A 26103-nucleotide genomic window follows, 5' to 3' on the forward strand; every position below is an offset into this window, starting at 1 on the left:
CTCTTGGCATAAACCTTCTCCTTTATCATCTCATATAACCAGGAATTGCTGTGTCAGTTTTCACAAACGAATCTGATTGCAAAAGATTTTATCAATGTGTTCATGATTAAGTATGATTGAGCTGGTTAATATCATTGCTAACGTCTGTTGATGCGGTTTGTCTCGACCTGCGGCTCAATGCCTTTTATCTTCTGATGCAGTGACAGTCCACACAGCGAGCCCCCTCTGGTGGACGAACCAGCACCTGATACCGTCTCGGACATGCATAACAGTGATGATGGTGAGTTTAAAAAAAAAAATCAAACTAGTAGACAGCATCTAACTAACTACAGCAGACCTATTACATTTACTCACAAAGCATGAGCTTTGTTGAAATTTGAACCGCTTTTGACTCTTCAGAGCTTTTAAAAATGAATCAGTAACCTCATGAGAACTAATAAGACATTTATTTAGTAATGAGAATCAAGTTTGGATTCGAACATCGATCCTAGGGATTTAAAGAGATCCAAGTCCCTACAGTATAATAATAAAGACTGTGAGAGAAAACCTAGAGGAACACTTTTGGTTTCTTTTACTTTCAGGTTCAAGCATTTTATCTGTGTTATAATCAAGTGATTAATAATTCGAATCCAAACTCACATTAAATTTTATGACATACACAACTACACACAGTACAACATGCAGTGTTTTTTTTTTTTACTGTTTGTGTAGAAATAGAATAGAATTGCAACTAAAATAGATAAATATAGATAATAATAAAAAATAATACAAAGTACAGATCATTGACAGACTACTATGAATAAAGTGCAGATGTGTGCAATTTTACTGCAATATGTGTAAATATATTATATTTCAAATATCTAAAACTATTTCAACTGAAATCTTTGTTTCATTATAAAGCAACTTTAGTTGTTTTGAATAGTTGCTTTAGACTGTTAGACTTTTGCTTTTGTTTTTTAAGAAATTTTAATTATGTGTAAACTTAAATTATTAATATACCCCAAGATTACATTATTGTAAACGTCAGAAATAGTAAAATACATGAATTTTCCTTGCTCTGTTTCCATTTTTTCCTGTCGGTCTATTTGTTATTAAGAAAGCTATCATACTATTATTATATTTACTTTTATAGCATTTTGACTGTTATTATATTTAATCTACAAGTAAGGATAATTGCTCTCTGTGTGCACTTTGCAAGTGTCTGGTTTTATTATTAAGATGCTTTTTTTCCAGTCTGTTTAATATTTGCATGGCTACAGCAACTTGCCTGCTGATGAAGTAAGTGCTCTAACCTGCCTGGCTTCCTAAGCAATAATCCTCCCTCTCTCCATCTCTCCCTCTCTCTTTTCCACCTCTTGCTTGTCTCCTCGCATTTCTTCTGCTCTCTTCTCCTGGCAATGCGACTTGTGCGTCTGACACCCAGGCTCGTTGAACGTTTCAGACTCGGACCCCATCGAGGCCATTGCACGCTTTGACTACTCAGGTCGTAACAATCGCGAGCTCTCATTTAAGAAGGGCGCCTCGCTGCTGCTCTACCACCGTGCTTCTGACGACTGGTGGGAGGGACGACACAATGGCGTCGACGGTCTCGTGCCTCACCAGTACATCGTGCTCCAGGACATGTAATGATGCAATTTTTATTATCTGAAAGATGTTTAGTTACATGTTTAACAGTTGCAGTATTTCAGCATAAAGCACAGAGTTCTATACAGAAGAGATACTTTGCTTTGTTTTACGCTCTGAAATGAAACCGCATGTTCTGATGTGACTCTCCCAGTGCGGATGGTGGGTACACAGGTCGAGGCAGTCCGAAAGCTGACCTAGAGGCACCCCATGAGGGAGTAGAGGAGAAAGTGTCTACTAGAGGCAATGCAAGCTCACCCATTGGAGGCCATGTAGCCGATATCTATCTGGCCAACCTTAACAAGTAAGAGCCTTCTCAGTTCTTTAACACGGAGTGTGTGAGACGGAGTGTGTGAGACGGAGTGTGTGAGACGGAGTGTGTGAGACGGAGTGTGTGAGACGGAGTGTGTGAGACGGAGTGTGTGAGACGGAGTGTGATTTTGAACATTGTGATTGTGAATACTAACACTGTAATATGTTTGAAAAGGACAAGACTAGAATTTAACACAGCTAAACGTTATGCCTGTGTTTTATTTTGGTTGTTAGGTCAGATGTCTGTCATTGTTTGCCTAATATTGTATCGATATTGTAAAGGTCAGTACTGCTAGAATGACCTTAAATCAATGCTCTGCCATATTCTCAGTGGGAGAATTGTATTGAAGAGGACATGAGTCTGAGTGTGTTTATGAATTGGAAATATAATCCTTGTCATAAGATATAGGAAGAATGAAAAAAAAAACCTACTCTCCCTGCCTCATCTACAGGATGAGGAAGCGTCCAGAGGCGAGTTCAATCCGCAGGACATTCCGGCCAGTAGAAGGCTCTGCCGAGGGCTCATCTGTCCCCGCGGGGGGTCTGAGAAGTTCTTCGTTGTCTGCAGCCGCGCTGCCCAAAGAGAGCGCAGACAAGAGGCCACTGAGCGCCCACAGCGTCCTCAACTCCATCACCCGCCACTCATCCCTCAAAGCCAAGGTGGAGAGCCCTCAGTTCCGCAGAGGCACCCCTGCAGGACGCTCCAAGAGTTTTAGTAACCATCGACCTCTCGACCCTGAAGTGTTCTCACAGGTTGAGCACAGCTCACAGGTGAGACATTACAACTGCTGTCTTTACTTATGTTAGGTCCGTACATCAACAAGAATTTCTTTTTTTGCACAAAAAAAGTTTTTGCTAACTTAATCGTTAGCTGCATGACTTATGATGATATTATTACAGGAATCTTGTTCGGTCTCATCAGGTAGCATTGTGTAAGTATGAGTAACAGAAAGTCCCATCATATTTGACACTTTTAAATGCTCTTGCCAGCTCTGAGAGATGGAGCTCTTGTAAGGAAACAGTGTACATGATTTTATTGCACTCCAGTTATGTTGCCATATAGAGTCCACTGCCTCTGCTCCCTGGGGCAGCTTCCCTATGAGAAGTGCTAAGATGGACTCATGTTTGTGGAGTAATTTCACGGCTGGCTGGAGATACGTGATTGATCCAGCTCAAGGCAGCAATTTGTTTGGAGTGGTCTCAGGCTGGATGAAGCTCAGGGAGCTTTTATATGAGACTCTGTATGGAGGGAGTTTGAGACTCCACCAACTGGCAGCTAAATGTAATGAGCTTGGCTATAAAAGCAGTGTATAGACTGGTTTATGGTTTTGCCCAATAGCCATGATTAATATCTGGAGTATTGCTGAAGCTTGTGAGCAGAAGGGAGGGGACAAGAAGTGACGCCTAAAGATCAGCGTCAGAAAGTTTTCCTCCTGTCATTCCAAGTAGTAGATTAATCAGGACATGGCTTTTATTACTATATTATGTTTTTTTTTTTTTCTCTCTCAGGAAATCCAGGCGACCATGAGCACGGCACTGAGCGAGCTGCAGGATCTGGACAAGAAGGGCAGTGTGAAGCCGGCGCCTGATGTGGTGCTCGACACTCTGGAGCAGCTGAAGAGCGGCGGAGCCTCCGAGCCATCCAGCCCGCTGCACTCGCGTCCTCTCCAGCACCCGCTCCAGTGCCCACTCCAACGCAGCGCCAGCTCGGCCAGCGACGTGCCCTCCACCTCACGCCCCATCAAGGGCCCAGCACCTAAGAGCCCTCTGTCCTCAGGAACAACGGCCACTGCACTCTCTCCTTCCACTTCCACTTTCCGAGACAACCGGCCGCCAGCCACCAGACCCAAACCTGCAGTCTTCCCTAAAAGTAGCAGCTCCAGCAGCACCACCAGTATCCCTCCATCTCCACCACCACCTCCTCCACCTACCGATAAATCCTGCCCGGCTTGAGAAATCCATCAATCCTTTATTGCTTTATTGCGATTCCAAAATCCAGCCGCTGTTTTTGATCGTGTCAGTGGAGGGATAAACAACTAACCTCTTTTAATTCATTCATTATGGACAGTAACCTCAATTCTGAAATGCAGTGTGTGGATGTGAGTGTGTGTATTGTCTGTGTGTGGTCCACATGCACATGGTGGGATTTTTCAGCACTGTTGAAACCTGAGAAAAGAATTCTGTCTGGGTTGTGAACACTCGATCCCTCTTTATAGTTATATCTAGGTTTAATGATGATTTTTTTTAAAGGCTTGTGAATTGGATTGGATTATTTTGAAAAATATGTAGCTGTGAATATGTTCCTTTCTCTCTCTCTCTCTCTCTCTCTCTCTCCCTCTGTACTTCAATACTTACTCTTGAGGGAGCTGGACTTGACATGTCCCATGACAGAGACTGAACTTTTTTTTTGCAATATTCCAACTATGAACTCCATAGCATTGCGGTGGGAAAAAAAATGTATCTGTGTATTTATATGCAGCTATTTTTAAGTACTGAGATTGTGTCCGTGTTTTCGTCAGGATAAGCAATGTTGGCTTCTACCCTCCTCTCACATTGGATATACCTGCATTTGTAATTCAGGATCAAGCCTAAAGGCTTTCAGTACTTTTTTTCTCTGTAGGAATTCCAGCATGGCAATTTGCTTGCACCATTTTCTCTTCAACAGTAACCAACAACCTACTTTCTTAACAATATCTGGTAAAGTAAAAAAAAAAAAATTGAACACTAATCAGCAGTGATCTAGAACTTTTAGCCTGTTTGCCGTGAACTATTATTAATCGTTTTTATCCACAAGCACCTGGCAAGCTCTCAGGACAAAAAAAAAAAAGAATTCGCATCTCGCCTTATTGTGCAATGTCAAGGGCAGCACTGAGGGATAACGTCCAACTTTGCACCAGCTTTATCTTTGCACCGACTTTATCTAGTCTAGCTGAATCAGTAGGAAAAAGGTGGGTGGGACCTTGGTCTATTTTTTTTTTATTTATTTTTTTTTGGAGCTGCTTAATATTAAGTAGTGAATTTTTTTGCCTTTCTGTTTTCTGGTTGGGAAAAAAAATTGCTGGCTAATAGTTACTCTTACATTCCCTTCAAAATCACATGCAAGTGGCCAAACATCCACGTACCGCTGATGCACGTCAACATCAATCAGTCTGCATGCTACGAGAATTTGGAATCCGAGCCGAATCGATGGCTCCGTAAACAAGTCAGTCGATCTGAAGACACTGGTGGCTTCCACAGGATTAGAGCTGTTTTTTTTTAGTAGATAAGAAGTGTAACCAGGTATTAAGGGAGAAAAAATACACATGCAATTTGTTTTTGTCCACAGAGCTTATGTCTTAGTAATACATTGAGCTGTTTTGGCTTTATACCTCACAGCTTGACTCTATACAGCGAATCCTAAATCGATCCTACTTGCATGGTGCATAAGGCAAAGCTGTGCTGCTTCTCCGACTCTTTCCATTCTTCTACCAGCTTCACAAGCACTTCTTAATGACCTGCTCTTCATATTCTCCTACTGTTTACTTCTCGATACTCAAACATGAATCAAACACGACGTAATCCAGACGAACAGGGGGTATTTCAGTGTATACCAGAAACGATTAAGATTATAACTGGAAAAAAAAAAAATTTTTACGAAAGTGAGGAATGTCTTGTACACTTGGTGACGTATTTTGATGCAAAAATATGGTTTCCTTCTGCCTTGCCTAAATTTATTTACAATTCTCGTGGGCCGTTATTTGGCCCGGAGTTTGCATCATGTGTATCAGCTGTGTATCTGTATACAGAATGTTTCTATGTATGTTTCTATGTATGTATAGTGTAAACCAGCCTAATGATGGCTATTAATTCATGCTTTATACAGCAGATTGGGAAAACTTCTCTCATCTCTTCACAGGAGTTCACTGGGGATATTAGGATTTACAAAACAGCAGACGTTTTTTCTTAGTCTTTATATGGAAAATTAAGGATGTTTGCACGCTCCAGACTTAGGAGCAGGTTAATCCAACTGCTTAGTTCGGTTTTATCTCAGTGTTGTTGGAGATCCTGTATGCTTCATTCACAGGCTTATGGATGAATTTAACATGGGATTTTTTGCAACAAACCAGTCTTCTGCATGTTTAGATATTTCCCAGCTCTCTAACAACACATTTGCCAGGCCATATTATCTATATAAAAAAAAAAAAAACGATCTGAGCCTCTCTTAGTTCATCTAGTCTATGTATGCTTTTTAAAGATTTTTTTTTTCTTCAAGAAACGCCTTGTCTATTTACTATGTACAAACCTTGATGTGGTGGTCAGGAGTAAAAATAATGTTGGGTGTGTGTTTTGAGGTCAGGAAGAAAAAACAAGCATGGGGCCAGTTGATTTTATTTTTTCCCCCCAAGGGCAGTGAAGACCTGTTATTAAAATCCTGAAAATGGTGAGAAACGCCTGGAAACCCTTTCGTTAATACCCAACTTAAAAAAAAAAAAATTAAAAAAAAAAAAAAAAGAAAAGAGAAAAAATCAGCAGCTGAGCAAAGCGAATTTTAAAAGGTCAATCTTTTCTAGAAAAACTTTTTGGACCATTTTTTTGTGTTGTCTTGCAATTCTCTACATGTCTTAACAGGTGATTAGGTATATCTCTATGTGCTATGATTGGAAATTTTCTCTTTGTGTGATTCCTAATACCTCATAAGGCAACTGGAAACCAAATTGGAATGGGAAAAAAAAAAAAAAAAGCATTAATCTGCATTATTCATAATTAACTCATGCAAAGTGCTTGGTGAGATGTTCTGTCTTAATGTGTAACTTTCTTACTGTGCAGTTGGCTGAAGTCTCGGTTTACATGTAATCTTTCTATTTTCAAGTCTGCAATTTTAAACTCGATTCTTATTATGCACTTGAATCTGCATTGTATGTTGGTGAACAGATCGAGCGAGGGTTTGCTTTATTTTATTTTTTATTTTTTAAATCGTAACTATTGTTAAATGTGTATTTCCTGTCCATTTTAAAAAACAAGGCTGTAAACTTGTCTTGTAAAGAGGTATTTATAGTCGTCAAACTCGAGTATCTGTTAATGAGAGAAACCTGTGTTCAGATGTACTTTGTATATACAATGGTGTACATTACAGAGGTACATTCTTTCTCTTTGGTTTTCTTTCTTTTCTTTTTTTTTGGAGGGTGGGAGTGGGGTACAGGATTGTACAGTAATAGCAATAGTAGTTTACTCTCAAATACACCTTATATAATTCCATGCGTAGTTCTTGTAGTAAACATTTTTTAATAAACCGCTTGCTATACATGTCATTGACTTGGCTGAGTCTTTGTTTGAATAGGAAATCAGTAAAAGCAGAGCAATAGCACAGCTGTATTTAAAAAAAAAATACCAGGCCAAACATGAAGATGGGAGACATATCAGAGCTCAGTTGTCTTGCTGGTGCATCTGTGACCAGGACGGCAAGTCTTTTTCTGAGGTGAAAAAGAAATTGAGAGCCATGGTATCCAAGGTTATGTCGGTGCACCACCATTAAGGATGAAGCACGTCCTACAGGAGTGACTGTCTACACAAGAGCACACTGTCTGAAAGGGATGTCCGGGTACAAACCCGTATTGCATCCAAAAAACATAAAACCACAGCTGCCTGACTTGGTGCAGGAGTAAAAGCGCACCTCGACTCAGCGGAAGCTCCACATGGTCAATATTTGCAGTCAGGCTGCTATAGCCAAACCTTTGGTCCTTCCTGCCAATTCTAAATATACCAGCAATGGTAATCTTGTGCTGTGGGCAATCTGAAACATGTATTGTTCTCTGATAAGTCCACCTTCTCTGTCCACATCTAGGAGAGTTACAGAGTGGAGAAGCCCAAACGAAGCTTACCACTCGGTCTGTTGCATGCCCAGAGTGCAGGACAGTTGTGGGTCAATGATAGTTTGGGCTGCAATATCATAGTCTTCTCTAGGTTCACTACTTGTGCTAGATGGATGTGTCACTGCCAGCTGAGCTCAGGTTACTGTCCATGTGTAACTTGTACAGACATGTACATAGGATTCTTCCTGCCTCTCAAAAAATATAGTGGTAAGTGGAATGGCAACTCTAAATTGCCCCTTAGGTGTGAATGTATGTATGAATGGTGCCATGAAGTGTTATCCAGGGTGGATTCCTACCTTTATTGATAAATAATATTGAATGTTTTTTTATCTATTTATTCAGTTTCAGGAACTGTTTGGTCAGATTCTGACCTAATTCACCCAAGGCAAGAATATATAAGAAATAATATCATAAGGGGTGTGTGTGTGTGCGTGCGTGGCTGGCTGGCCTGCTGGACCAATATAATATCAAATGTTGTAAGAGGGTTTTCGTGTAATGTATATCAACCAATAGATGGCAACAAATTTGTTTGATTTTAAATACCTGTTCAAAGCATTACAATCATGGTACATTGCTGTAAAATTATAAATAACAACAGCTCTTCAGAAGAAAAATAACTGAAAGCTTCAATTATATTAGTAGTTGCTTATACATTTGCTTATACACTGATCAGCCATAACATTTTGAGCACTGAAAGGTGAAGTGAATAACACTGATTATCTCCTCATCATGGCGCCTGTTAGTGGGTGGGATATATTAGGCAGAAAGTGAACATTTTGTCCTCAAAGTTGATGTGTTAGAAGAAGGGAAAATGGGCAAGTGTAAGGATTTGAGCGAGTTTGACAAGGGCCAAATTGTGATGGCTAGACCACTGGATCAGAGAATCTCCAAAACTGCAGCTCTTGTGGGGTGTTCCCGGTCTGCAGTGGTCAGTATCAAAAGTGGTCTAAGGAAGGAACAGTGGTGAACCGGCGACAGGGTCATGGGCGGCTCATTGATACAGGTGGGGAATGAAGGCTGGCCCGTGTGGTCTGCTTTAACAGACAAGCTACTCTTGCTCAAATTCCTAAAAAAAAAAAGTTAATGCTGGTTCTGATAGAAAGGTGTCAGAATACACAGTGCATTGCAGTTTGTTGCATATAAGCTGCATAGCTGCAGACAAGTCAGGGTGCCCATGTTGACCCCTGTTCACCACCGAAAGCAGCATCAATGGGCACGGGAGCATCAGAACTGGACCACGGAGCAATGGAAGAAGGTGGCCTGGTCTGATGAATCACATTTTCTTTTAAAACACATGGATGACCGGGTGTGAGTGCATCTCTTACCAGGGGAACACATGGCACCAGGATGCACTATGGGAAGAAGGCAAGCCGGCAGAGGCAGTGTCACGGTTTGGGCAATGTTCTGCTGGGAAACCTTGGGTGCTGCCATCCATGTGGATCTTACTTTGACACCTACCACCTACCTAAGCATTGTTGCAGGCCATCTACAGCCTTTAATGGAAACAGTATTCCCTGATGACTGTGGCCTCTTTCAGCAGGATAATGCACCGTGCCACAAAGCAAAAATGGATCAGGAATTGTTTGATGAGAACAACAACAAGTTTGAGGTGTTGACTTAGCCTCCAAATTCTCCAGATCTCAATCCAATCGAGCATCTGTGGGATGTGCTGGACAAACAAGTCCAATCCATGGAGGCCCCACCTCGCAACTTACAGGACTTAAAGGATCTGCTGCTAACATCTTGGTGCCAGATACCACAGCACACCTTCAGGGATCTAGTGGAGTCCATGCCTTGTTGGGTCAGGGCTGTTCTGGCAGCAAAAGGGGGACCAACACAATATTACGTGGGTGGTCATAAAGTTGGCTGATCTGTGTAAGAGCTCTTGAGGTGAGGAAAGTGGGCTCATTTTCACCCCCGACTGTATAGCAGTGATCTAATCTCGAGTTTGATACATCAATATTTTTCCAAAGAAGTACATTGTTCATTCTCTTGCATTATTTATTTTTTATTTATTTATTTATTTATTTTTGGAAAATGAGTCTGCTAGATCATGTAGGAATGAAGCTTATATGAAGGAAAACAATAAAATCTTCAGGACGGGGTTTTATGTTTTAGCAAGAAACTACAAATGCACTATTTTAAACAATACAGTGTCATACATAATGTTGTCCAGTAGATGGCGACAAAACACTGCAAATCTAAATGAATGTTCACATCCGCGTTGGACTGGCGGTGATATAAAATCGTGGCAAATATTTAAAACTGTGGGAAATTAAAAGTGTCATTCTATGTTTTAATCGATGTATTGGTTTTATTTATCACAGTTTGATCAGCTTCCTCTAATCTTTATTAATGCGATTATTGGCGCATACTGTAAATTTCCCGTAAACTCCAACGAGGAAGTTCCTGCTTGTCAAACGGAAAGTCTCTTTTGTCGGAACTTTCCGTACTGTACATTCGGGGTTTGAGGAATTTCTCCACGATCTCCATGAAGAAGTCCTGCCTCTTCATCTGGTGTTGTTTATTAAATGGTGAGTTTGAGATCATTTCTTTTTTACTTCTTGTTGTCTAGTCAAATGCAGAATAGGGGAAGCTGGAAGAGGATCAACGGAGCAAAAAACACAAACAAACACGAGAATAAAAAAAAACAAAAACAAAATCCAGTAGGCTAGCTTGGTTAAAATATCATCGATTAGATACGTATTTTAAGTCATTTCCATAAATCGTGTCATATTTCAGCCAAATGGTTGAGGTTTTGAGTTGTTTATGTTTCACAGGTACCTGAGATCTGTTTCCTCCTCATGACTTGTTTACACTGACGAGAAACTAGAAGAAAAGGTAGTTTACACAGTGCAGTTCATTGTATTGATTTGATTGTATTTATTTGTGTTTTTGTCACATCTGCTGTGGTTTCTGTTATCAAACACACTCCTACATGGATGAACCATACCTCAGGTTGATGAATGGTATTCATGAGTAAGCAGACTGATCATCAGAAAGTGTATGGAAAAGGATTTAGGTGTTTGATGACATAAGACTTTCATAAGAGCACACATTGTGTGTGTGTGTGTGTGTGTGTGTGTGTGTGCGCGGTTTGGTATTTTATCACTTAATCCAATTTTTTTCATATTTGAGATTTGAGTGATTACGTATGATTTATTCCTTGGGCAAGTTGATGACACAAATTGACCTTTTAATACATTTTCAGTATTTTTTGGGGGGAAAAAAGTGAATGTAAGTTTATTTGAAAGCACAGTATTTTGTAACATCAGTAAGTTTTCCACCATGGGAAAGTCTTCAGGAGAGAAGAGTTTATTTATTTTTATGTTTTTTGCATTTTGTATATACACCGATCAGGCATAATATGTAATATTGTGTTGCACTGCCAAAACAGCCCTGACCCGTCATGCATTGTGTATTCTGATACCTTTCTATCAGAACCAGCATTAACTTCTTTAGCAATTTGAGCAACAGTAGCTCGTCTGTTGGATCAGACCACACAGGACTAGCCTTTGCTCCCCACGTGCATCAGGGAGCCTTGGCCACCCATGACCCTGTCACCGGTTCACCACTGTCCCTTCCTTGGACCACTTTTGATAGATACTGACCACTGCAGACCGGGAACACCCCACAAGAGCTGCAGTTTTGGAAATGCTCTGATCCAGTCGTCTAGCCATCACAATTTGACCCTTGTCAAAGTCGCTCAAATCCTTCACTTCTAACACATCAACTTTGAGGACAACACTAACAGGGGCCATGATGAGGAGATCATCAGTCTCTCACTGCTCATAATGTTATGCCTGATTGGGGGGGGGGTGTTTTTATTAATAAACGATGTAATTGATGCAAATTGACGTGGTATAAGAAGAATAGAACACTAATATAAGGAAAATAATCAATTCTGAGATTAGTATCAGACCCCAACCTGGAATCAGGCCAAATAACACCACACTGTCATTGATTATTTTTATATAACAGTATGATTACAGCTTTTATTTCATGAGAATAACTTTATAATTAATTATGGCAAAAAAATAAAATAAAAAAGTATATCAATTGTTTATGATATTTAATGCTCCAATTATAATAGTTATATGCGTACTGTTTTTTAAATATATATCTTGTATATACATTTTGTAAAGCAAAAAGAAGTACAATACAGAAACATTCTATCTACTGTATGTGATATAACATTTCTGCACTCTTCTTTTTCACAGAATAATCCACCATGACAACAAGTACAGAAAACCATCTTTGGTCGATTGACGATATTCTCGGTCAGGGTGCAACTGCGAGTGTCTATAAAGCTCGAACCAAAGTATGTGTGCCTGCTGACACTGCTGTTTCATGCTCTGAGACATTTGATAGAGAGAGGCAGTTGACCTATATATAGTCTGAGAAAATGACGCAAACATGACACACAATCTCCTTTTTTTTTTGAAGAAAACAAGTGAAGTGGTTGCAGTGAAGGTGTTCAACGTGGCCAGCTACAGCAGACCATATGAGGTACAGATGAGGGAATTTGAGATGCTGCGGAGGCTGAACCACGTCAACATCGTCAAACTCTTCACCATAGAGGAGGTGGGGAGTCTGATGTTATCTAAAGGTTCTTGTATGTGACGGTTCTCAGATGTGTCTGTCGTGTGTGTAGGTGTGTGTGTTTGGGCGCCTCCACCTGTCGCTTTCAGTCTGTCAGATACAGTGCTGAACTACTTCTCACACCTTCCAGAGAGCCACAAGCAGGACCCGTAACTCTCTAATTCGGTTTAGATTTGTTGTTTAACTTTTACAATTTTTTAATAATTAGCTAACTAATTCACTGTTAGAGTACTTGGGCTTATTTCAAGCTTAGTAAAACAGATGAAGAGTAATGAGGTGGATCACTAATAAACAGTATTTGAGAGATGCAGTGAGGCTTATTGGTTAGTACATTTGCCTCATACCTGCAGGGCTGAGGGTTTGGTATCTGCCCTGTTTAGGGAGTTTGCATATCCCCCCTGATTTAGGTGGTTTCCTTCAATTTCCTCCCCAGTCCAAAGACATGCATTATAGGATGATTGGCATCTCTAAATAGTCTGTAGTGTGTGAATGGGTGTGATTGTGCCCTGTGATGGGAGGCACACTGTCTTGAGTGTCTTGTCTTGTACCCTGAGTTTTTATGTGATAAACTTCAGGCTCCCTATTACCTATTGTAGGATAAATGTTATAGAAAACAAATGGAGGGATGGATAAATCTAAACAGGTCAAAACCAGGATGACTGCTGAGCAAAACCTGATCCTGTTATATTTAAAAATGTTTATACTTTTTTCTTCGTTCAACTCGCTGTTATTGTGTTCATGCAGATCCAGACGAACCCCAAACAGAAGGTTTTGGTAATGGAGTATTGTTCAGGAGGAAGTCTGTTAAATCTGCTAGAGGAACCTGAAAACGCATTCGGACTGCCTGAATCTGAATTCCTTATAGTGCTGCAGTGTGTAGGTCAGCATTTCTCCTTTTATACATCAGTAATTTGGAGATACAACAATGTCTGAATTTTATAAAGAATAGTTAAACAGTACTGCATGTGCCGAAGGGATAAGGTATAAGGTTTGGTGGAAAAAGCTTAGTGCAGTTTTTTTGATTACAGGAGCAGTTCTTTATGTTTGTAGTATCCAGGTGAACAGGAAAGGAACTCTTAAGTATAAACTGGTTCAGTCTTTGAGTCTTTATGGTATCCAGATGTGTCAGAAGAGCAGGAGAACAACGCTAGGAGATGATTCTTCCTGGTTCTATATTCTGAAATATGGAAGAAAAAGCTACACATGGTTAAAAATGTTACTGTAAATCCCATAACAATGGTCTTGGTCCAAATTTGCAGTTCACGGAATGAACCATTTGCGCGAGAATGGTGTGGTCCACCGAGACATCAAGCCAGGCAACATTATGAGGCAGGTGGGGGAGGATGGATGCTCAATCTACAAACTCACAGACTTCGGCGCCGCTCGAGAACTGGAGGACGATGAGAAGTTTGTGTCCATCTATGGCACGGAGGAATATCTGGTGAGACTCAGAAAGTGGTCAGCATTTAAGTGTGACCTTTACTGAATTTTATTTTACAGTTATATTTATTTTAGATGAATAGTATTAAAGTGATACTGTAGTCATTTTAGACACATGACCCTTGCTGTTCTCTAACAAGGTGCTTAACGGCAAAATTCACAACTGGTGTTTGATCTATGAATCGACCAATAAATTTTCTGGTTCAATTAGAATTGGTATTTAAACAGTCCTCTTCATCATGCTGTTCACATTTTGACATCATGAGACCAAGACGACACCTAACAATTGAGCAACAGTACCTCGCCATTGCGAGGCTTCAAACAGGATGTTCTCAGAGGGAAGTGGCCACAGAGCTTAAAGTGTCACAGAGTGTCATCAGCAGGTTGTGACAGAGATACAGAGAGACTGGAAGAGTCACAGAAAGTCATAGAAGTGGACGTCCTTTGGCCACATCCCACATTGATGACCACTTCATTGTGAACAGTGCCCTGCGGAACCGGATGATGAATGCCACTCCAACCCTAACTCCAGGCACATTTAAGGGAGGTGAGAGGCACCCAAGTGTCACATCAGACCATTCGAAACCATTTACATCAGCGTGGTCTGCGTGCTGGACGACCTGCAAGGGTACCTGACCACACCACCAGGCACAGGCGTCGGGCCAGGGAGCATTTACGCTGGACGAGAGACCAGTGGCCCTCAGTACTGTTCTCTGATGAAAGTCGATTCACATTGAGCAGAAATGATGGCCACCAACAATGTTGAAGACGTCAAGGAGAGCGCTATGCATCAACCACTGTTGTGGTGGTGTTACAGTCTGGGCAGGTGTGTCTACTCAATACAGAACTGCCCTAAATCTTGTGAATGGTACAGTGACAAGCCAATACTACCTGAATAATATCATTAATCCAGTCATTGTGTCCCTGCATGAACAACACAGGCCTAATTTCATCTTCATGGACGACAATGCTCCAGCTCATCGAGGTCGCATCATTAGGGAACGGCTGCTGGAGGCTGGGGTACCTCAAATGGAGTGGCCTGCACTTTCTCCAGACCTGAATCCCATAGAAAACCTATGGGAACAGCTCAACCTCAAGCTCAGAACCTCAATGACCTGAGGGCCGCCCTTCAAGAAGAGTGGAATGCCATGCCTTAGCAGACAATAAGTCGCGTGAACAGGATGAGACGTCGTTGTCAAGCTGTAATTTATGGTCAAGGGCACATAACAAATTATTGAGACACTGACATTTTTTGTTGTGGTATACCCACCACTGTTGTTGGCTTTTGTTTCAATAAATTGTTTGAGATGAGGAAATCACCACTGCATGCTTCTACTTAAATGCCCTACTTTCATGATATAATATCACTGTAGCGTGAACTTTTTACATTTTCCATAAATTTCACCCAAAAGCCAACTATCCTTAACTTTTTGTGAGTGGTGTATTTACATTCGTAACTATTTGGATTAAAAGAGCCGGATCAACCTTTTTATACAAATCTTTCTGCAGCTCTTCTTTTATGTGCAGGTTAGAAAGCAATAAATATAATTGAAATACATATTGGGGATTTATTAATAGTAAAGCAGCTCTTTCTGTCCTGTGCAGCACCCAGACATGTATGAGCGTGCAGTTTTGAGGAAGCCCCAGCAGAAGGCCTACGGAGTGACAGTGGATCTGTGGAGTATTGGTGTTACGTTTTACCACGCTGCAACCGGCAGCCTGCCTTTCATACCATATGGAGGACCACGTAGAAACAAACAGATAATGTATGAAAAAAAAAATATTATTTGTAAATAATATGAATGAATTGGTCTTATTTTAGGAATTAATGATAAAACAGTAAATATAAGGAGTTTGTTAAGGTAAAGTATTCATTATTAAAATATTTGCTCTATTGATGACAACTATGCTATATTGCCAAAAGTTTTGGGACGGCTGCCTTTACATGCATATGAATTTAATATGAAGTTGGCCCGCCCTTTGCAACTGTAACAGCTTCAACTCTTCTGGGAAGGCTTTCCACAAGGTTTAGGAGTGTGAGTTTTTGACCATTCCCTTAGAAGTGCATTTGTGAGGTCAGGAACTGATGCAGGTCAGTCAAGTTCTTCCACACCAAACTCACTCATCCATGTGTTTATGGACCTTGCTTTGTGCACTGGTGCGCAGTCATGTTGGAACAGGAAGGGACCATCACCAAAACTGTTCCCACAAATTTGGGAGCATGAAATTGTCCAAAATGTCTTGGTATGCTGAAGCATTAAGGGTTCCTTTCACTGGAACTAAGGGGCCGAGCCCAACCCCTGAAAAACAACTCCTGAATTCAATGATTTGGAGAAGTGTCCCAAAACTCTCAGTAAATGGGAAGTGGCGCAGTTTGAGCTGAAAACTTAAATTCCTGTTTCTGCTGAAATCCCAAAGCTTCTCATGTTCAAAATAAGGGAATAATCTTCTGAAAATCTGTGAATATTTTGAACTGTTGTTAAATGGAGATGGGGATTAACCGAAGGGAAATCTGATCAACATAACACTACTATATGTGTATATACCATATATTTAATCATTACTGATATATTAAAGCTGTATTAAGTATTTCATTTGATCATAGGTACAAGATCACCACTGAAAAGCCAGAGGGGGCAATTGCGGGGGTTCAGAAGGTAGAAAATGGACCTATAGAATGGAGCTATCATCTGCCCCACTCCTGCCAGCTTTCAGAGTGAGTATTTGCACTGTGGAAACTCTACAAGCGAGTATCACAGCTTTCTCTACTTCATTATGTTTCTCATGTTTGATTTAGATGACAATTTGAATTTGATTAGGAAAACCTCTAGAATGCATTTAAAAATATTATATACAGTACACTGACCAGGTATAACATTATGACCACCTGCTTAATATTGGTGTTGGTCCCGCTTTTGCTGCTAAAACAGCCCTGACCCATCGTGCACTGTGTGCACCCCACAAGGGCTGCAGTTTTAGAGATGCCCTGATCCAGTTGTCTAGCCATCACTTTGGCCCTTGTCAAACTCGCTCAAATCCTTACGCTTGCCCATTTCTCAACTTTGAGCACAAAATGTTCACTTTCTGCCTAATATATCCCACCCACTAAAAGGTGCCATGATGAGGAGATAATCACTGTGTTATTCACTTCACCTGTTAGTGCTCATAATATTATGCCTGATTGGTGTATATAGGTGTAGGTGGTATGTAAGGTAAAACACTGGTTTGTAAATTAATAGCTGAATCACAGGTGTGACAGATGCACCATGTAATGTAAGACTAATAATAAAAATAATAATGATTTTTTTTATTTAAATGTTATGACGGAAACATATGACGTTGATATGGTGACACTTTCAGTAAGTGTTTATTTAACATGTCCGGGTCGTTTTGGAATCGTTTCATTTTAGCATGCAATAATTTATTACAACACTGTTTTAAAAACGTTACCATATTTCACTGTGTCATACCTGGAAAACATTTTCAGCAACATTTTCGTTATCTTTAATCATGGAACATTACCCCTAACATTCACCCTTAACAATAATAATGGATATTCTTGTGTTTTTTGAGTCATATGTTTTGGTCTCTTACATAATCTAACATCACCCCCTCCACTGGCTGCAACCTGGAGGTAATATTTTTCTAGCGTTGTTATTCATCAGCAATAAAGAATATCATTGCTGTTATCTTATTCTGTCATTTCAGGGGTCTAAAAATGCACCTGGTCCCAGTGCTGGCCAACATCCTGGAGGCCAGTCAGGAGAAATGCTGGGGGTTTGACCAGTTCTTTGCTGCTACCATGGATATCCTCCAACGTGTAAAAGTGCACGTCTTCTCGCTTCAGCAAGCCACTGCCCACACAATCTACATCCACTTTTACAACACGTTAGTACTGCAAGAACTGCTCAGATTTAGGTCATGTTTGATCATGTAGCTCCAGTCATTAAAATGTCTTTTCATTTTGATTTAGAGTTTCAATCTTCTTCGATGAAGTCCAGACTCAGACAGGGATTGGAGCTGAAATGCAGAAGTATCTGTTCCAGGGTCACCCACACACCCTGGAGCCCAGCATGAAAGTAATCAACCTGCCGCCCACCTCTGCCGAGCGACCCATCTTTCTGCTCAGCAGACGAGCCGAGAAAATCGCTGCACTGCCTCCCAGAGAGCGTAAGAACTCGGGATCATTTATGGTTGTTAATAATAACTGATTAATTATCTTGCAGTGTGTACAGTGCGAGGTTTGTTGCGTATGTGGTACGAATGAATACAATAGATGAAGTGTTTCTCCTTTTTATGTGTAATATGTGATGAGAAAAAAAAATTCTTTTCAGTTTATTGACCTGATAATAGACGATCGTCCTGCTTACGGATCTGGACTTCTAAACTAAGCCCTCCCTGTCTGACCCTCTTTCTTTTATGTTCTAGCCGAGACCCAGTCTTTACCCTCGAGATTTGATGTCGTGGCTGACCACACTTTCTCAAAGGTAGCAAAGAAAGCCTGCTTTGTACCTAGCGTTGCATTTAAAGGCAAACATAATTATTAATCTGTGACTAAACATCTAGCACAAAACCCTCTTGTTCTTCTTCACAGAACCTTGTCGGAGTGATTCACCAATTTCTCCGGACGACACGGCTCCTACACAAGCACAGAGACATGATACTGCAGGGATTCTATAGTTACATGTGATGGAAATATTTTACAGTTTAAACATATACAGTCATGTGATCTGTTGTGTTTTTATTAGAAATATAATTTCCACATTAAGCTGGACTTTATAATTAAAGAACACTAAAGTTAAAAAAGGTTGTATTATTTACTGAAAACAACAACAGACAGCTTACATCCACCTGCCACTTTATTAGGAACACCTGCCTATTCATGCAATTAGCCAGGTAACTAATTTACTGACAGCAGTGCCATGTATCAGATCTTGCAGATACAGGTTAAGAGCTTCAGTTCATCTTCTCTTTGACAATGGAGTGATTCCTGTTCTTAGTCGACAGGAATGAAGCCTGATGTAGGCGTCTGCTGTTATAGTCCAGCTACATCAGTTTCGAGCCATGGTTGTAAACAATATTATTTGATTTACCGTAGCTTTCCTGTCAATTCGAACCAGCAAGAGTCGACACCTCTCATCCACAAGTCATTTCCGTTGGATGGTTTCTGTATACTGTTGTGCATAAAAATTCCAGCAGTCCATCAGGTACCAGCAACCATGCAACAGTCAAAATCACTGCGAACACATTATTTTTATTCTCTTATTCTGTGGTAATCTTTATGTGAAATTTCACTAAAGCCCTGTACCTCCATCTGCATAATTTTATGCATTGTGCCACTATCATATGATTGGCTAATTAAATCAGTGAGCTGATGCACAGATGTTCCTATTAAAATGGTGTGTGTATACATCAATGTAAACATCTCATGATGGGGACCTCAGATTTCTGGACTCTATTGTAACTAATTTTCTCATTTGCAGTGAAATTGTACGGATTGACTGCAATACCACGGCGCACAGAATCACGATGGTGAATATGAAGCTGTTGTCCTGCCTGAACACAGAAGAAACACTGGATGCACTGTAAGGGCCTGAGATATCATGCTCACAATCTACTAGTGTGTAGATATCTAGAGATATCTTTATCTTTATCTTTATTTAGAAATTCTAAAAAAAAAAGCTTGGACAAGCTCAAGCATGGACAAATGCTAACTTCATTAGCTGTGAAGTGTTAGATGATGTAAAGTAATAATATGCAGTGAGCTAATTAAGTGCGTTAAGATTGATGGAAATGAACCATTATATATGATCTCCTTAAAAAGTTTTAAACGTAGCATATTATGATTGCATACTCTTCACTTTATTAGCCCAGACATGAAATCTCCCAGGCTTGTGATTTGTCCACCACTGGGTATTACACTCAGTTTTACTGTGATAGAATTTGACTAGTTATTTCCATATTAATTTGAATTTTGTGAAATGTTCTCAGTTTATTGCTAACTGAAGCGTTTAAAGACTCTTTACCTCATTTGTCCTGCAGAAGCCAGGTTCCACTAGATGTACCACTTTCCTCTGACAACATGCAGAAACTCAGATCGGTAAAAATCATACAGAGTTATAACATACATGTTATGGATCTAGTAGACCATTACAATTCATTTCACCCGGTCATTTCTTCTTCTAAGAGGTGAATTTACACCTTTATTTAATCCTGTCATTTTTATTTTCTGCAGAGAACATCTAATTGTTATTTAATCTAATTCACCTTACACCTGACGACTTAACATGCTGCAGTTTCTATTTTCTACTTTCTTAAGATTTCACTGCATCATGTAAGATATCAATTTCACAACCAAAGTTTATTAAACACTATGGACACTACAGACGACTATTTATTAGAGAGGAGACCATATGACAATCTCAGATGACTGAGTATTGAATGCCATCATTAGGTCTTTCTTTCTGCTAGGAATATCTGTAGGTGAAAAGGAAGAATATTTACGTAGTAGGAGATTTTGAAGATTTTGTTTTTTTTCTCCAGATCCATGAAAAACTACCTGTGTATTTCAGCGGCATCAGAGAAATCCAGAACAAACTGCAGCATCTGCATTTGGACGTAGCTGAGCACTCCAAGACACTGACTCAGGATAAATGGTACTCAAATGATAAGTTATTTACTTTGCTAGCAGAAAACATACTCATTATACCACAACATTTAACAGCTAATGGCAAAAGTTTATATATGCTTATGTTAAAGATATTATGTTAAAGATATTGACAGTCTCTTTAATAAGTGTGGACGATTTTAGAAAATGATGTATTGGGTTTTAAAATTTTCTGATTGGTCAGTTGGACAGTGTTATAGACAACAACATTTTGTGAACATTTAAATGACTAATATCTCGATATGTCTGATGCAGCGCACAGAAGATGGAGGTGCTTCTCGAGAAGATTGTGGCTGTACATCGGCAGTATCGCAAAGACCGACAAATCGGCAGTGAGTGTATATGTGTTCATATCAGCCGTACACCGATCCGCCATAACATTATGAGCACTGACAGGTGAAGTGAATAAGACTGATGATCTCCTCATCACGGCGCCTGTTAGTGGGTGGGATATATTAGGCAGCAAATGAACATTTTGTCCTCAAAGTTGATGTGTTAGAAGCAGGAAAAATGGGCAAGCGTAAGGATTTGAGCGAGTTTGACAAGGGCCAAATTGTGATGGCTAGACAACTGGATCAGAGAATCTCCAAAACTGCAGCTCTTGTGGGGTGTTCCCGGTCTGCAGTGGTCAGTATCAAAAGTGGTCTAAGGAAGGAACAGTGGTGAACCGGCGACAGGGTCATGGGCCGCTCATTGATACAGGTGGGGAATGAAGGCTGGCCCGTGTGGTCCGCTTTAACAGACAAGCTACTCTTGCTCAAATTCCTGAAAAAAATAGTTAATGCTGGTTCTGATAGAAAGGTGTCAGAATACACAGTGCATTGCAGTTTGTTGTGTATGGAGCTGCATAGCTGCAGACAAGTCAGGGTGCCCATGTTGACCCCTGTTCACCACCGAAAGCAGCAACAGTGCACGGGAGCATCAGAATTGGACCACGGAGCAATGGAAGAAGGTGGCCTCATCTGATGAATCACATTTTCTTTTAAAACACATGGATGACCGGGTGTGTGTGCGTCTCTTACCAGGGGAACACATGGCACCAGGATGCACTATGGGAAGAAGGCAAGCCGGCAGAGGCAGTGTCATGCTTTGGGCAATGTTCTGCTGGGAAACCTTGGGTCCTGCCATCCATGTGGATGTTACTTTGACAGATACCCTCTAACTATGCATTGTTACAGACCATCTATAGCCTTTCATGGAAACAGTATTCCCTGATGTCTGTGGCCTCTTTCAGCAGGATAATGCACCGTGCCACAAAGCAAAAATGGTTCAGGAATTGTTTAATGAGCACAACAACCAGTTTGAGGTGTTGACTTGGCCACCAAAATCGAGCATCTGTGGGATGTGCTGGACAAACAAGTCCGATCCATGGATGCCCCAACTCGCAACTTACAGGACTTAAAGGATCTGCTGCTAACATCTTGGTTCCAGATACCACAGCACACCTTCAGGGATCTAGTGGAGTCCATGCTTCGACAGGTCAGGGCTGTTTTGGCAGCAAAAGGGGGACACAATATTAGTTAGGTAGTCATAATGTTATGAGTGACCGGTGTATGTGAGGTGTGTGTGGTTTAAACTCAATCAGTCAAGATATAATTGAGAAAAATGTAAAAAAAAATTTGTCCATCTTTATATTTGGATTTCTAGGTATTTCTATACGTGAAACAAGGAACCACCTTCCTGTCAGTGCTTAGAACCTGTTTGATGAGATTTCTGATTACATTTCCATTATTTACTGGTTATTAAGAAGCTAATATTTTCATTAGACTGATTTAGCCTTATCTAAGGGAGTACAAAGATAAATTTCAGTCTGTCAGGCATGAAGCCGGAAGTGTCTCTCTCACCATTCTATTTCCTCTGATAACTTTAGATAAAGCACTGAAAACAGAGTTAATAGGAAATGACCTAATGAGAGGAAAACAGATTAGGTTTTCCTGTACACGGCAGAATACACCTAATTTTCTCCCATCCTCTTCTTCAGAGCTCAACTACAATGATGAACAAATTCACAAGTTTGAAAAGTGAGTATTGTGTCAGTAGTAAACACATTGACACACTGACAAGCCACTGTCTTTTGAACACAAGCGTTCTTCATGTGCTTCCTGCGTAGGATTAACCTATCAGCCCACATTAAGAAGGTGAAGGCACTGTTTCGAGATGAATGCCTACAGAGGTATCAGGAGGTTTTGGCCGCAGTGGTGACATGGAGCAGGTGAGACCACACTCATTACATCACCACTGTTTATTTACTGATAACACAACAGTTGTGTGTATGGTTGAATTGTAAGTCCAGTTGTAAGTTGAGAGTGTGAACATTAATGAAAAATAATCAATCATTCAATCTCTTCATTTTTAACTACCACCTAATTAACACTCTCAGAAAATAGGTTCTCTTAAGCACCCTAATGAGTTCCCTCAGTGAGACTCACTACGGAATCCTTATAATCCTTATAGGGCTTAACATCATATAACGTCACAATAACCTCAAAATAATTTCACTTTCTAATAGAGCTCTGAAAAGCTCTTAGCTGCCTTCAGTTGTCCTTGTTTGGGGAAATTCTCAAATGATTTAAGTAGAGGAACCATTTTTAGAAAAGAACAAGTTTGTATGGCTAAAGAGTTTGTAGCATTGGGTTAAGACTATTGGATGTTGTGTTCTACAGTTGATGCCTCTAAATGGTATACAGTGCCAAATATGGTTATTTGTGATTGTGTGTGTGTGTTTCACCACAGTGTACTATGTGACATCCAGTCCAAGTTAGAGAACTTCAGCAGTTCCTTCTTACAGCTAATTGGGGACCTGCAGATATGTGAGGGAGAGCAGACAAAGGTTATTTACCTCCAAAACCTTCCCTCTCTTTCTCTCCACATGTACATAGCAATATTTCTTTTCTTTTTCTTCTCTATTCCAGTGGATTACTGATAAATCACAAGTTAATAAGAACATTTTATTCTGAGGGATATTGTGTTTATTATAGTGAATAAAAACCATGTTGTTTGCACAGGTTTTGGACAGAGCATTGGTCATAGCACTTCAGAGACCAGCTGGAGCAGAGGCCAATGATGGAATGAAGAATCGAGACAATATGATTCTTAGGTGGGTCTCTGGATTTCAAGACAGCTCTTTATAACGTACATCACAATATATTAGGGACTTATACAACAGCTCGTTGTGGTCCATTAGTGTGATTGCTCAATCAGGATCCCAAGAGTACCTATATTTCCTGTAACCGCACTGGGACTTTTCGCTGGGTGTATCGTTTTGCTCATCTGATCACCATAAGACCTTCCTCTTTCGTGAAACCATTACCACAGTAGCGTTAGCAATGTCATCAGCATATATGGCAAAAGATTTTTTAGGAAGGTAACTTTTGGCTTTAAATGTGAAAACTCATTAGACAAACAGCGATTTTACCAGAAGCATCTTTGACAGGAATTTACAAAACTTTCTAGCCAGCCCACAATTGTGCAAATGGAGATAGCAATACAGTAATACCTCACACATCCGCGAGGTTACGTTCCAGGACCCATCGCGAATGACATTTCGTGGATGTTCAGTGGAGTCACTAAAAATGCTAAAACTGTACTGTTAATCCTTATTTTTAGAGTTTAAACCCTAAATATGACCACAACCATGCTCCCAAAACACTTTAACTTAATTTAAATTTACCATAATACATTACCCTTAAAAAATAAATAAATGTTTAATGTAAAAATAGAGTACAGTATCGCCTGTATAAAAACCAAGGAAAAAATCACTGAGATCACCTATTCACACCATCTGAACCAGTGGTCTAGCCAGTCCATCACAGGGCCACATATAGGCAGACAACCACACACACTCACACTCACTCCGATGGGCAATTTAGAATTACCAATCAACCTAATGTACATGTTTTTGGACTGTGGGAGGAAACCAGAGTAAAAGGCATTAAACACAAATTGGGATTGGCCTTCTGATTTAGGCCACTCCCACTTTGGGTTTAAAGCATAATATAGATATAATGCATGGGTCAGGTTTTACAATTGTATTTATTTCTGCTTTTTTTGACAAGATTTTACAGACAAGTTCACATATGCAGTCAGATTAGGAAAGCTTGAATTGATGATCTGTGGTTATACAATATTTCAGGATGAAGAGACTAAGGGATGAGATGGAAACGGTGGCTCGAGAGCTACAAAACAACAACCGGATCATAGAAAGGTATCTTCTAAAACCTAAAAAGCAACCTTGTTATTAATGAACAAAACCTCCATTCTGGCATGTGTGCTCCTTTTGTGTTTTTTAGTCTCAGGGCTTTCAACTCTACACTGGTGCTCGAGCCTAGTTTACCACAGCCAAAATGTTCATGAGGATTCTAAAGAGCTCTGTCGAGTGTCTGATGTAAACAGCCCCCGGTCAGAGGCAGGTATGGCCTGGAAAAGGTGGATGTGCACAGGAATGAAGAAACAGGTGACAGAAATGCAAGACTTTTTTAACCTGGTGTGGAACCGATTATGGGCCGCTGGCTTTCTGGAGCTGCTCACATCTAGGGGTGTGTCTCAGTCAACTCCCAAGCTCCATAGGTCATGAATCAGTATACACTTGGGGCTTGGGGCAGTGGTAAGGACCCTGGTTCACTACACATTGGGACTCTGATGACTCATTTGTTATGTTGTTTAAAGTACATTATGCAAAAAAATGAACTTGTTTTGTCATGTTTTGTCATATATCCTTACAACATTTCTAGCTAGAGGATTTTTAAAAATTGTTTGCTTAAAATGTATATACTGTAGAATGTCAAACAAAGTGAAAAACCTCTAACTTACCTCTAACTGTAACTGCGAGCTACAACAACGATAATCATTTAGCTGAGAATTTGTCCGCCATTTCCTCAAGCTGAGAAGCTTCAGACAATTTAGTCATTTCCAGTAAGGGAACATCGTTAGTGTAGGTGCTCCCTGTATTTTTGCTGTGCAATGTGGGATTTTTTTGTGATTGGAACCCTTGAAATGGCCGACTCCCTGATTAGCGCCTATCTATCCTGAACTAATGAGCTGACTGAGATGCCCCTGAGTTCATGTTCATGATGCCGACTTGTAACCAGTGAATCATTCACCAACCTAACACACCCAACTTCTGTTCCACTACAGTGACTACAGTGTGCAAGTGAAAAATCACTGATGATATCACCAATGCATAGGGCTAAGTGTAGCACCAGACTCTTGTCACTCTTAGTTCAATCACAGGTCACAAAACACACCTCACTGTTGATATGTGTGCATTTGTGCAAATGTCTGTCCAAGCTCATCATCACCATTATCATTATTATTATTATTATTATTATTATTATTATTGTTATTATTATTATCATTATTAGTAGTAGTGGTAGCATTAACCAAAAATACGATGTCATCATTAAAAAAAAAACGCTTACTTGAAAACACTTGTTCATCTCTTGTAAAGAACTTAAATAAAAGTGCTTAGCAAATGAATAAAGGTGAATGGAAATGTATATGACCTCAAAAAGTTTCAGCACACCAGCACTTCTGCTGAATCATCTCAACATAAACCGTATTAAATATTGATGCCTGTGTTAATTTAGCTCTTACAGCGTGCTGATTATTGCT

The 26103-nt window shown here is 40.1% G+C and overlaps 2 protein-coding genes across 5 annotated transcripts in view; both read left to right on the forward strand.

Annotated features, from left to right (window-relative positions):
• Positions 1 to 7218, forward strand: part of srgap2 (SLIT-ROBO Rho GTPase activating protein 2) — a 98270-nt gene extending 91052 nt beyond the window's left edge. For 2 of the 3 annotated variants that reach the window (XM_058373368.1, XM_058373370.1), the window contains 5 exons: positions 201 to 280; positions 1424 to 1622; positions 1778 to 1927; positions 2388 to 2706; positions 3445 to 7218. In XM_058373368.1, coding sequence (XP_058229351.1) covers positions 201 to 280; positions 1424 to 1622; positions 1778 to 1927; positions 2388 to 2706; positions 3445 to 3888 — 1192 coding nt within the window. In that variant the 3' untranslated portion in view covers positions 3889 to 7218. The remainder of the gene's footprint in view (positions 1 to 200; positions 281 to 1423; positions 1623 to 1777; positions 1928 to 2387; positions 2707 to 3444) is intronic. The other variant, XM_058373369.1, reaches the window with a different exon arrangement.
• Positions 7219 to 10003: 2785 nt separating this feature from the next.
• On the forward strand, positions 10004 to 26000 carry ikbke (inhibitor of nuclear factor kappa B kinase subunit epsilon). 2 transcript variants are annotated; one of them, XM_058373162.1, is made up of 22 exons: positions 10004 to 10318; positions 10565 to 10625; positions 12005 to 12105; positions 12231 to 12368; positions 13131 to 13266; positions 13646 to 13827; positions 15432 to 15592; positions 16432 to 16542; positions 17535 to 17714; positions 17800 to 17996; positions 18255 to 18313; positions 18421 to 18512; positions 19310 to 19411; positions 19869 to 19926; positions 20370 to 20482; positions 20749 to 20825; positions 22475 to 22514; positions 22604 to 22705; positions 23227 to 23323; positions 23499 to 23590; positions 24626 to 24697; positions 24783 to 26000. In XM_058373162.1, exons 3-22 carry the CDS (start codon positions 12016 to 12018, stop codon positions 24844 to 24846), a joined length of 2163 nt encoding a protein of 720 aa, XP_058229145.1. In that variant the 5' UTR covers positions 10004 to 10318; positions 10565 to 10625; positions 12005 to 12015; the 3' UTR covers positions 24847 to 26000. The 2 variants fall into 2 exon arrangements, with proteins under 2 accessions (XP_058229145.1, XP_058229144.1); XM_058373161.1 differs by lacking the exon at positions 10565 to 10625.
• Positions 26001 to 26103: the final 103 nt, after the last annotated feature.

This window comes from Hemibagrus wyckioides, linkage group LG21, assembly GCF_019097595.1.
Source record: "Hemibagrus wyckioides isolate EC202008001 linkage group LG21, SWU_Hwy_1.0, whole genome shotgun sequence".
Classification (NCBI taxonomy): domain Eukaryota; kingdom Metazoa; phylum Chordata; class Actinopteri; order Siluriformes; family Bagridae; genus Hemibagrus; species Hemibagrus wyckioides.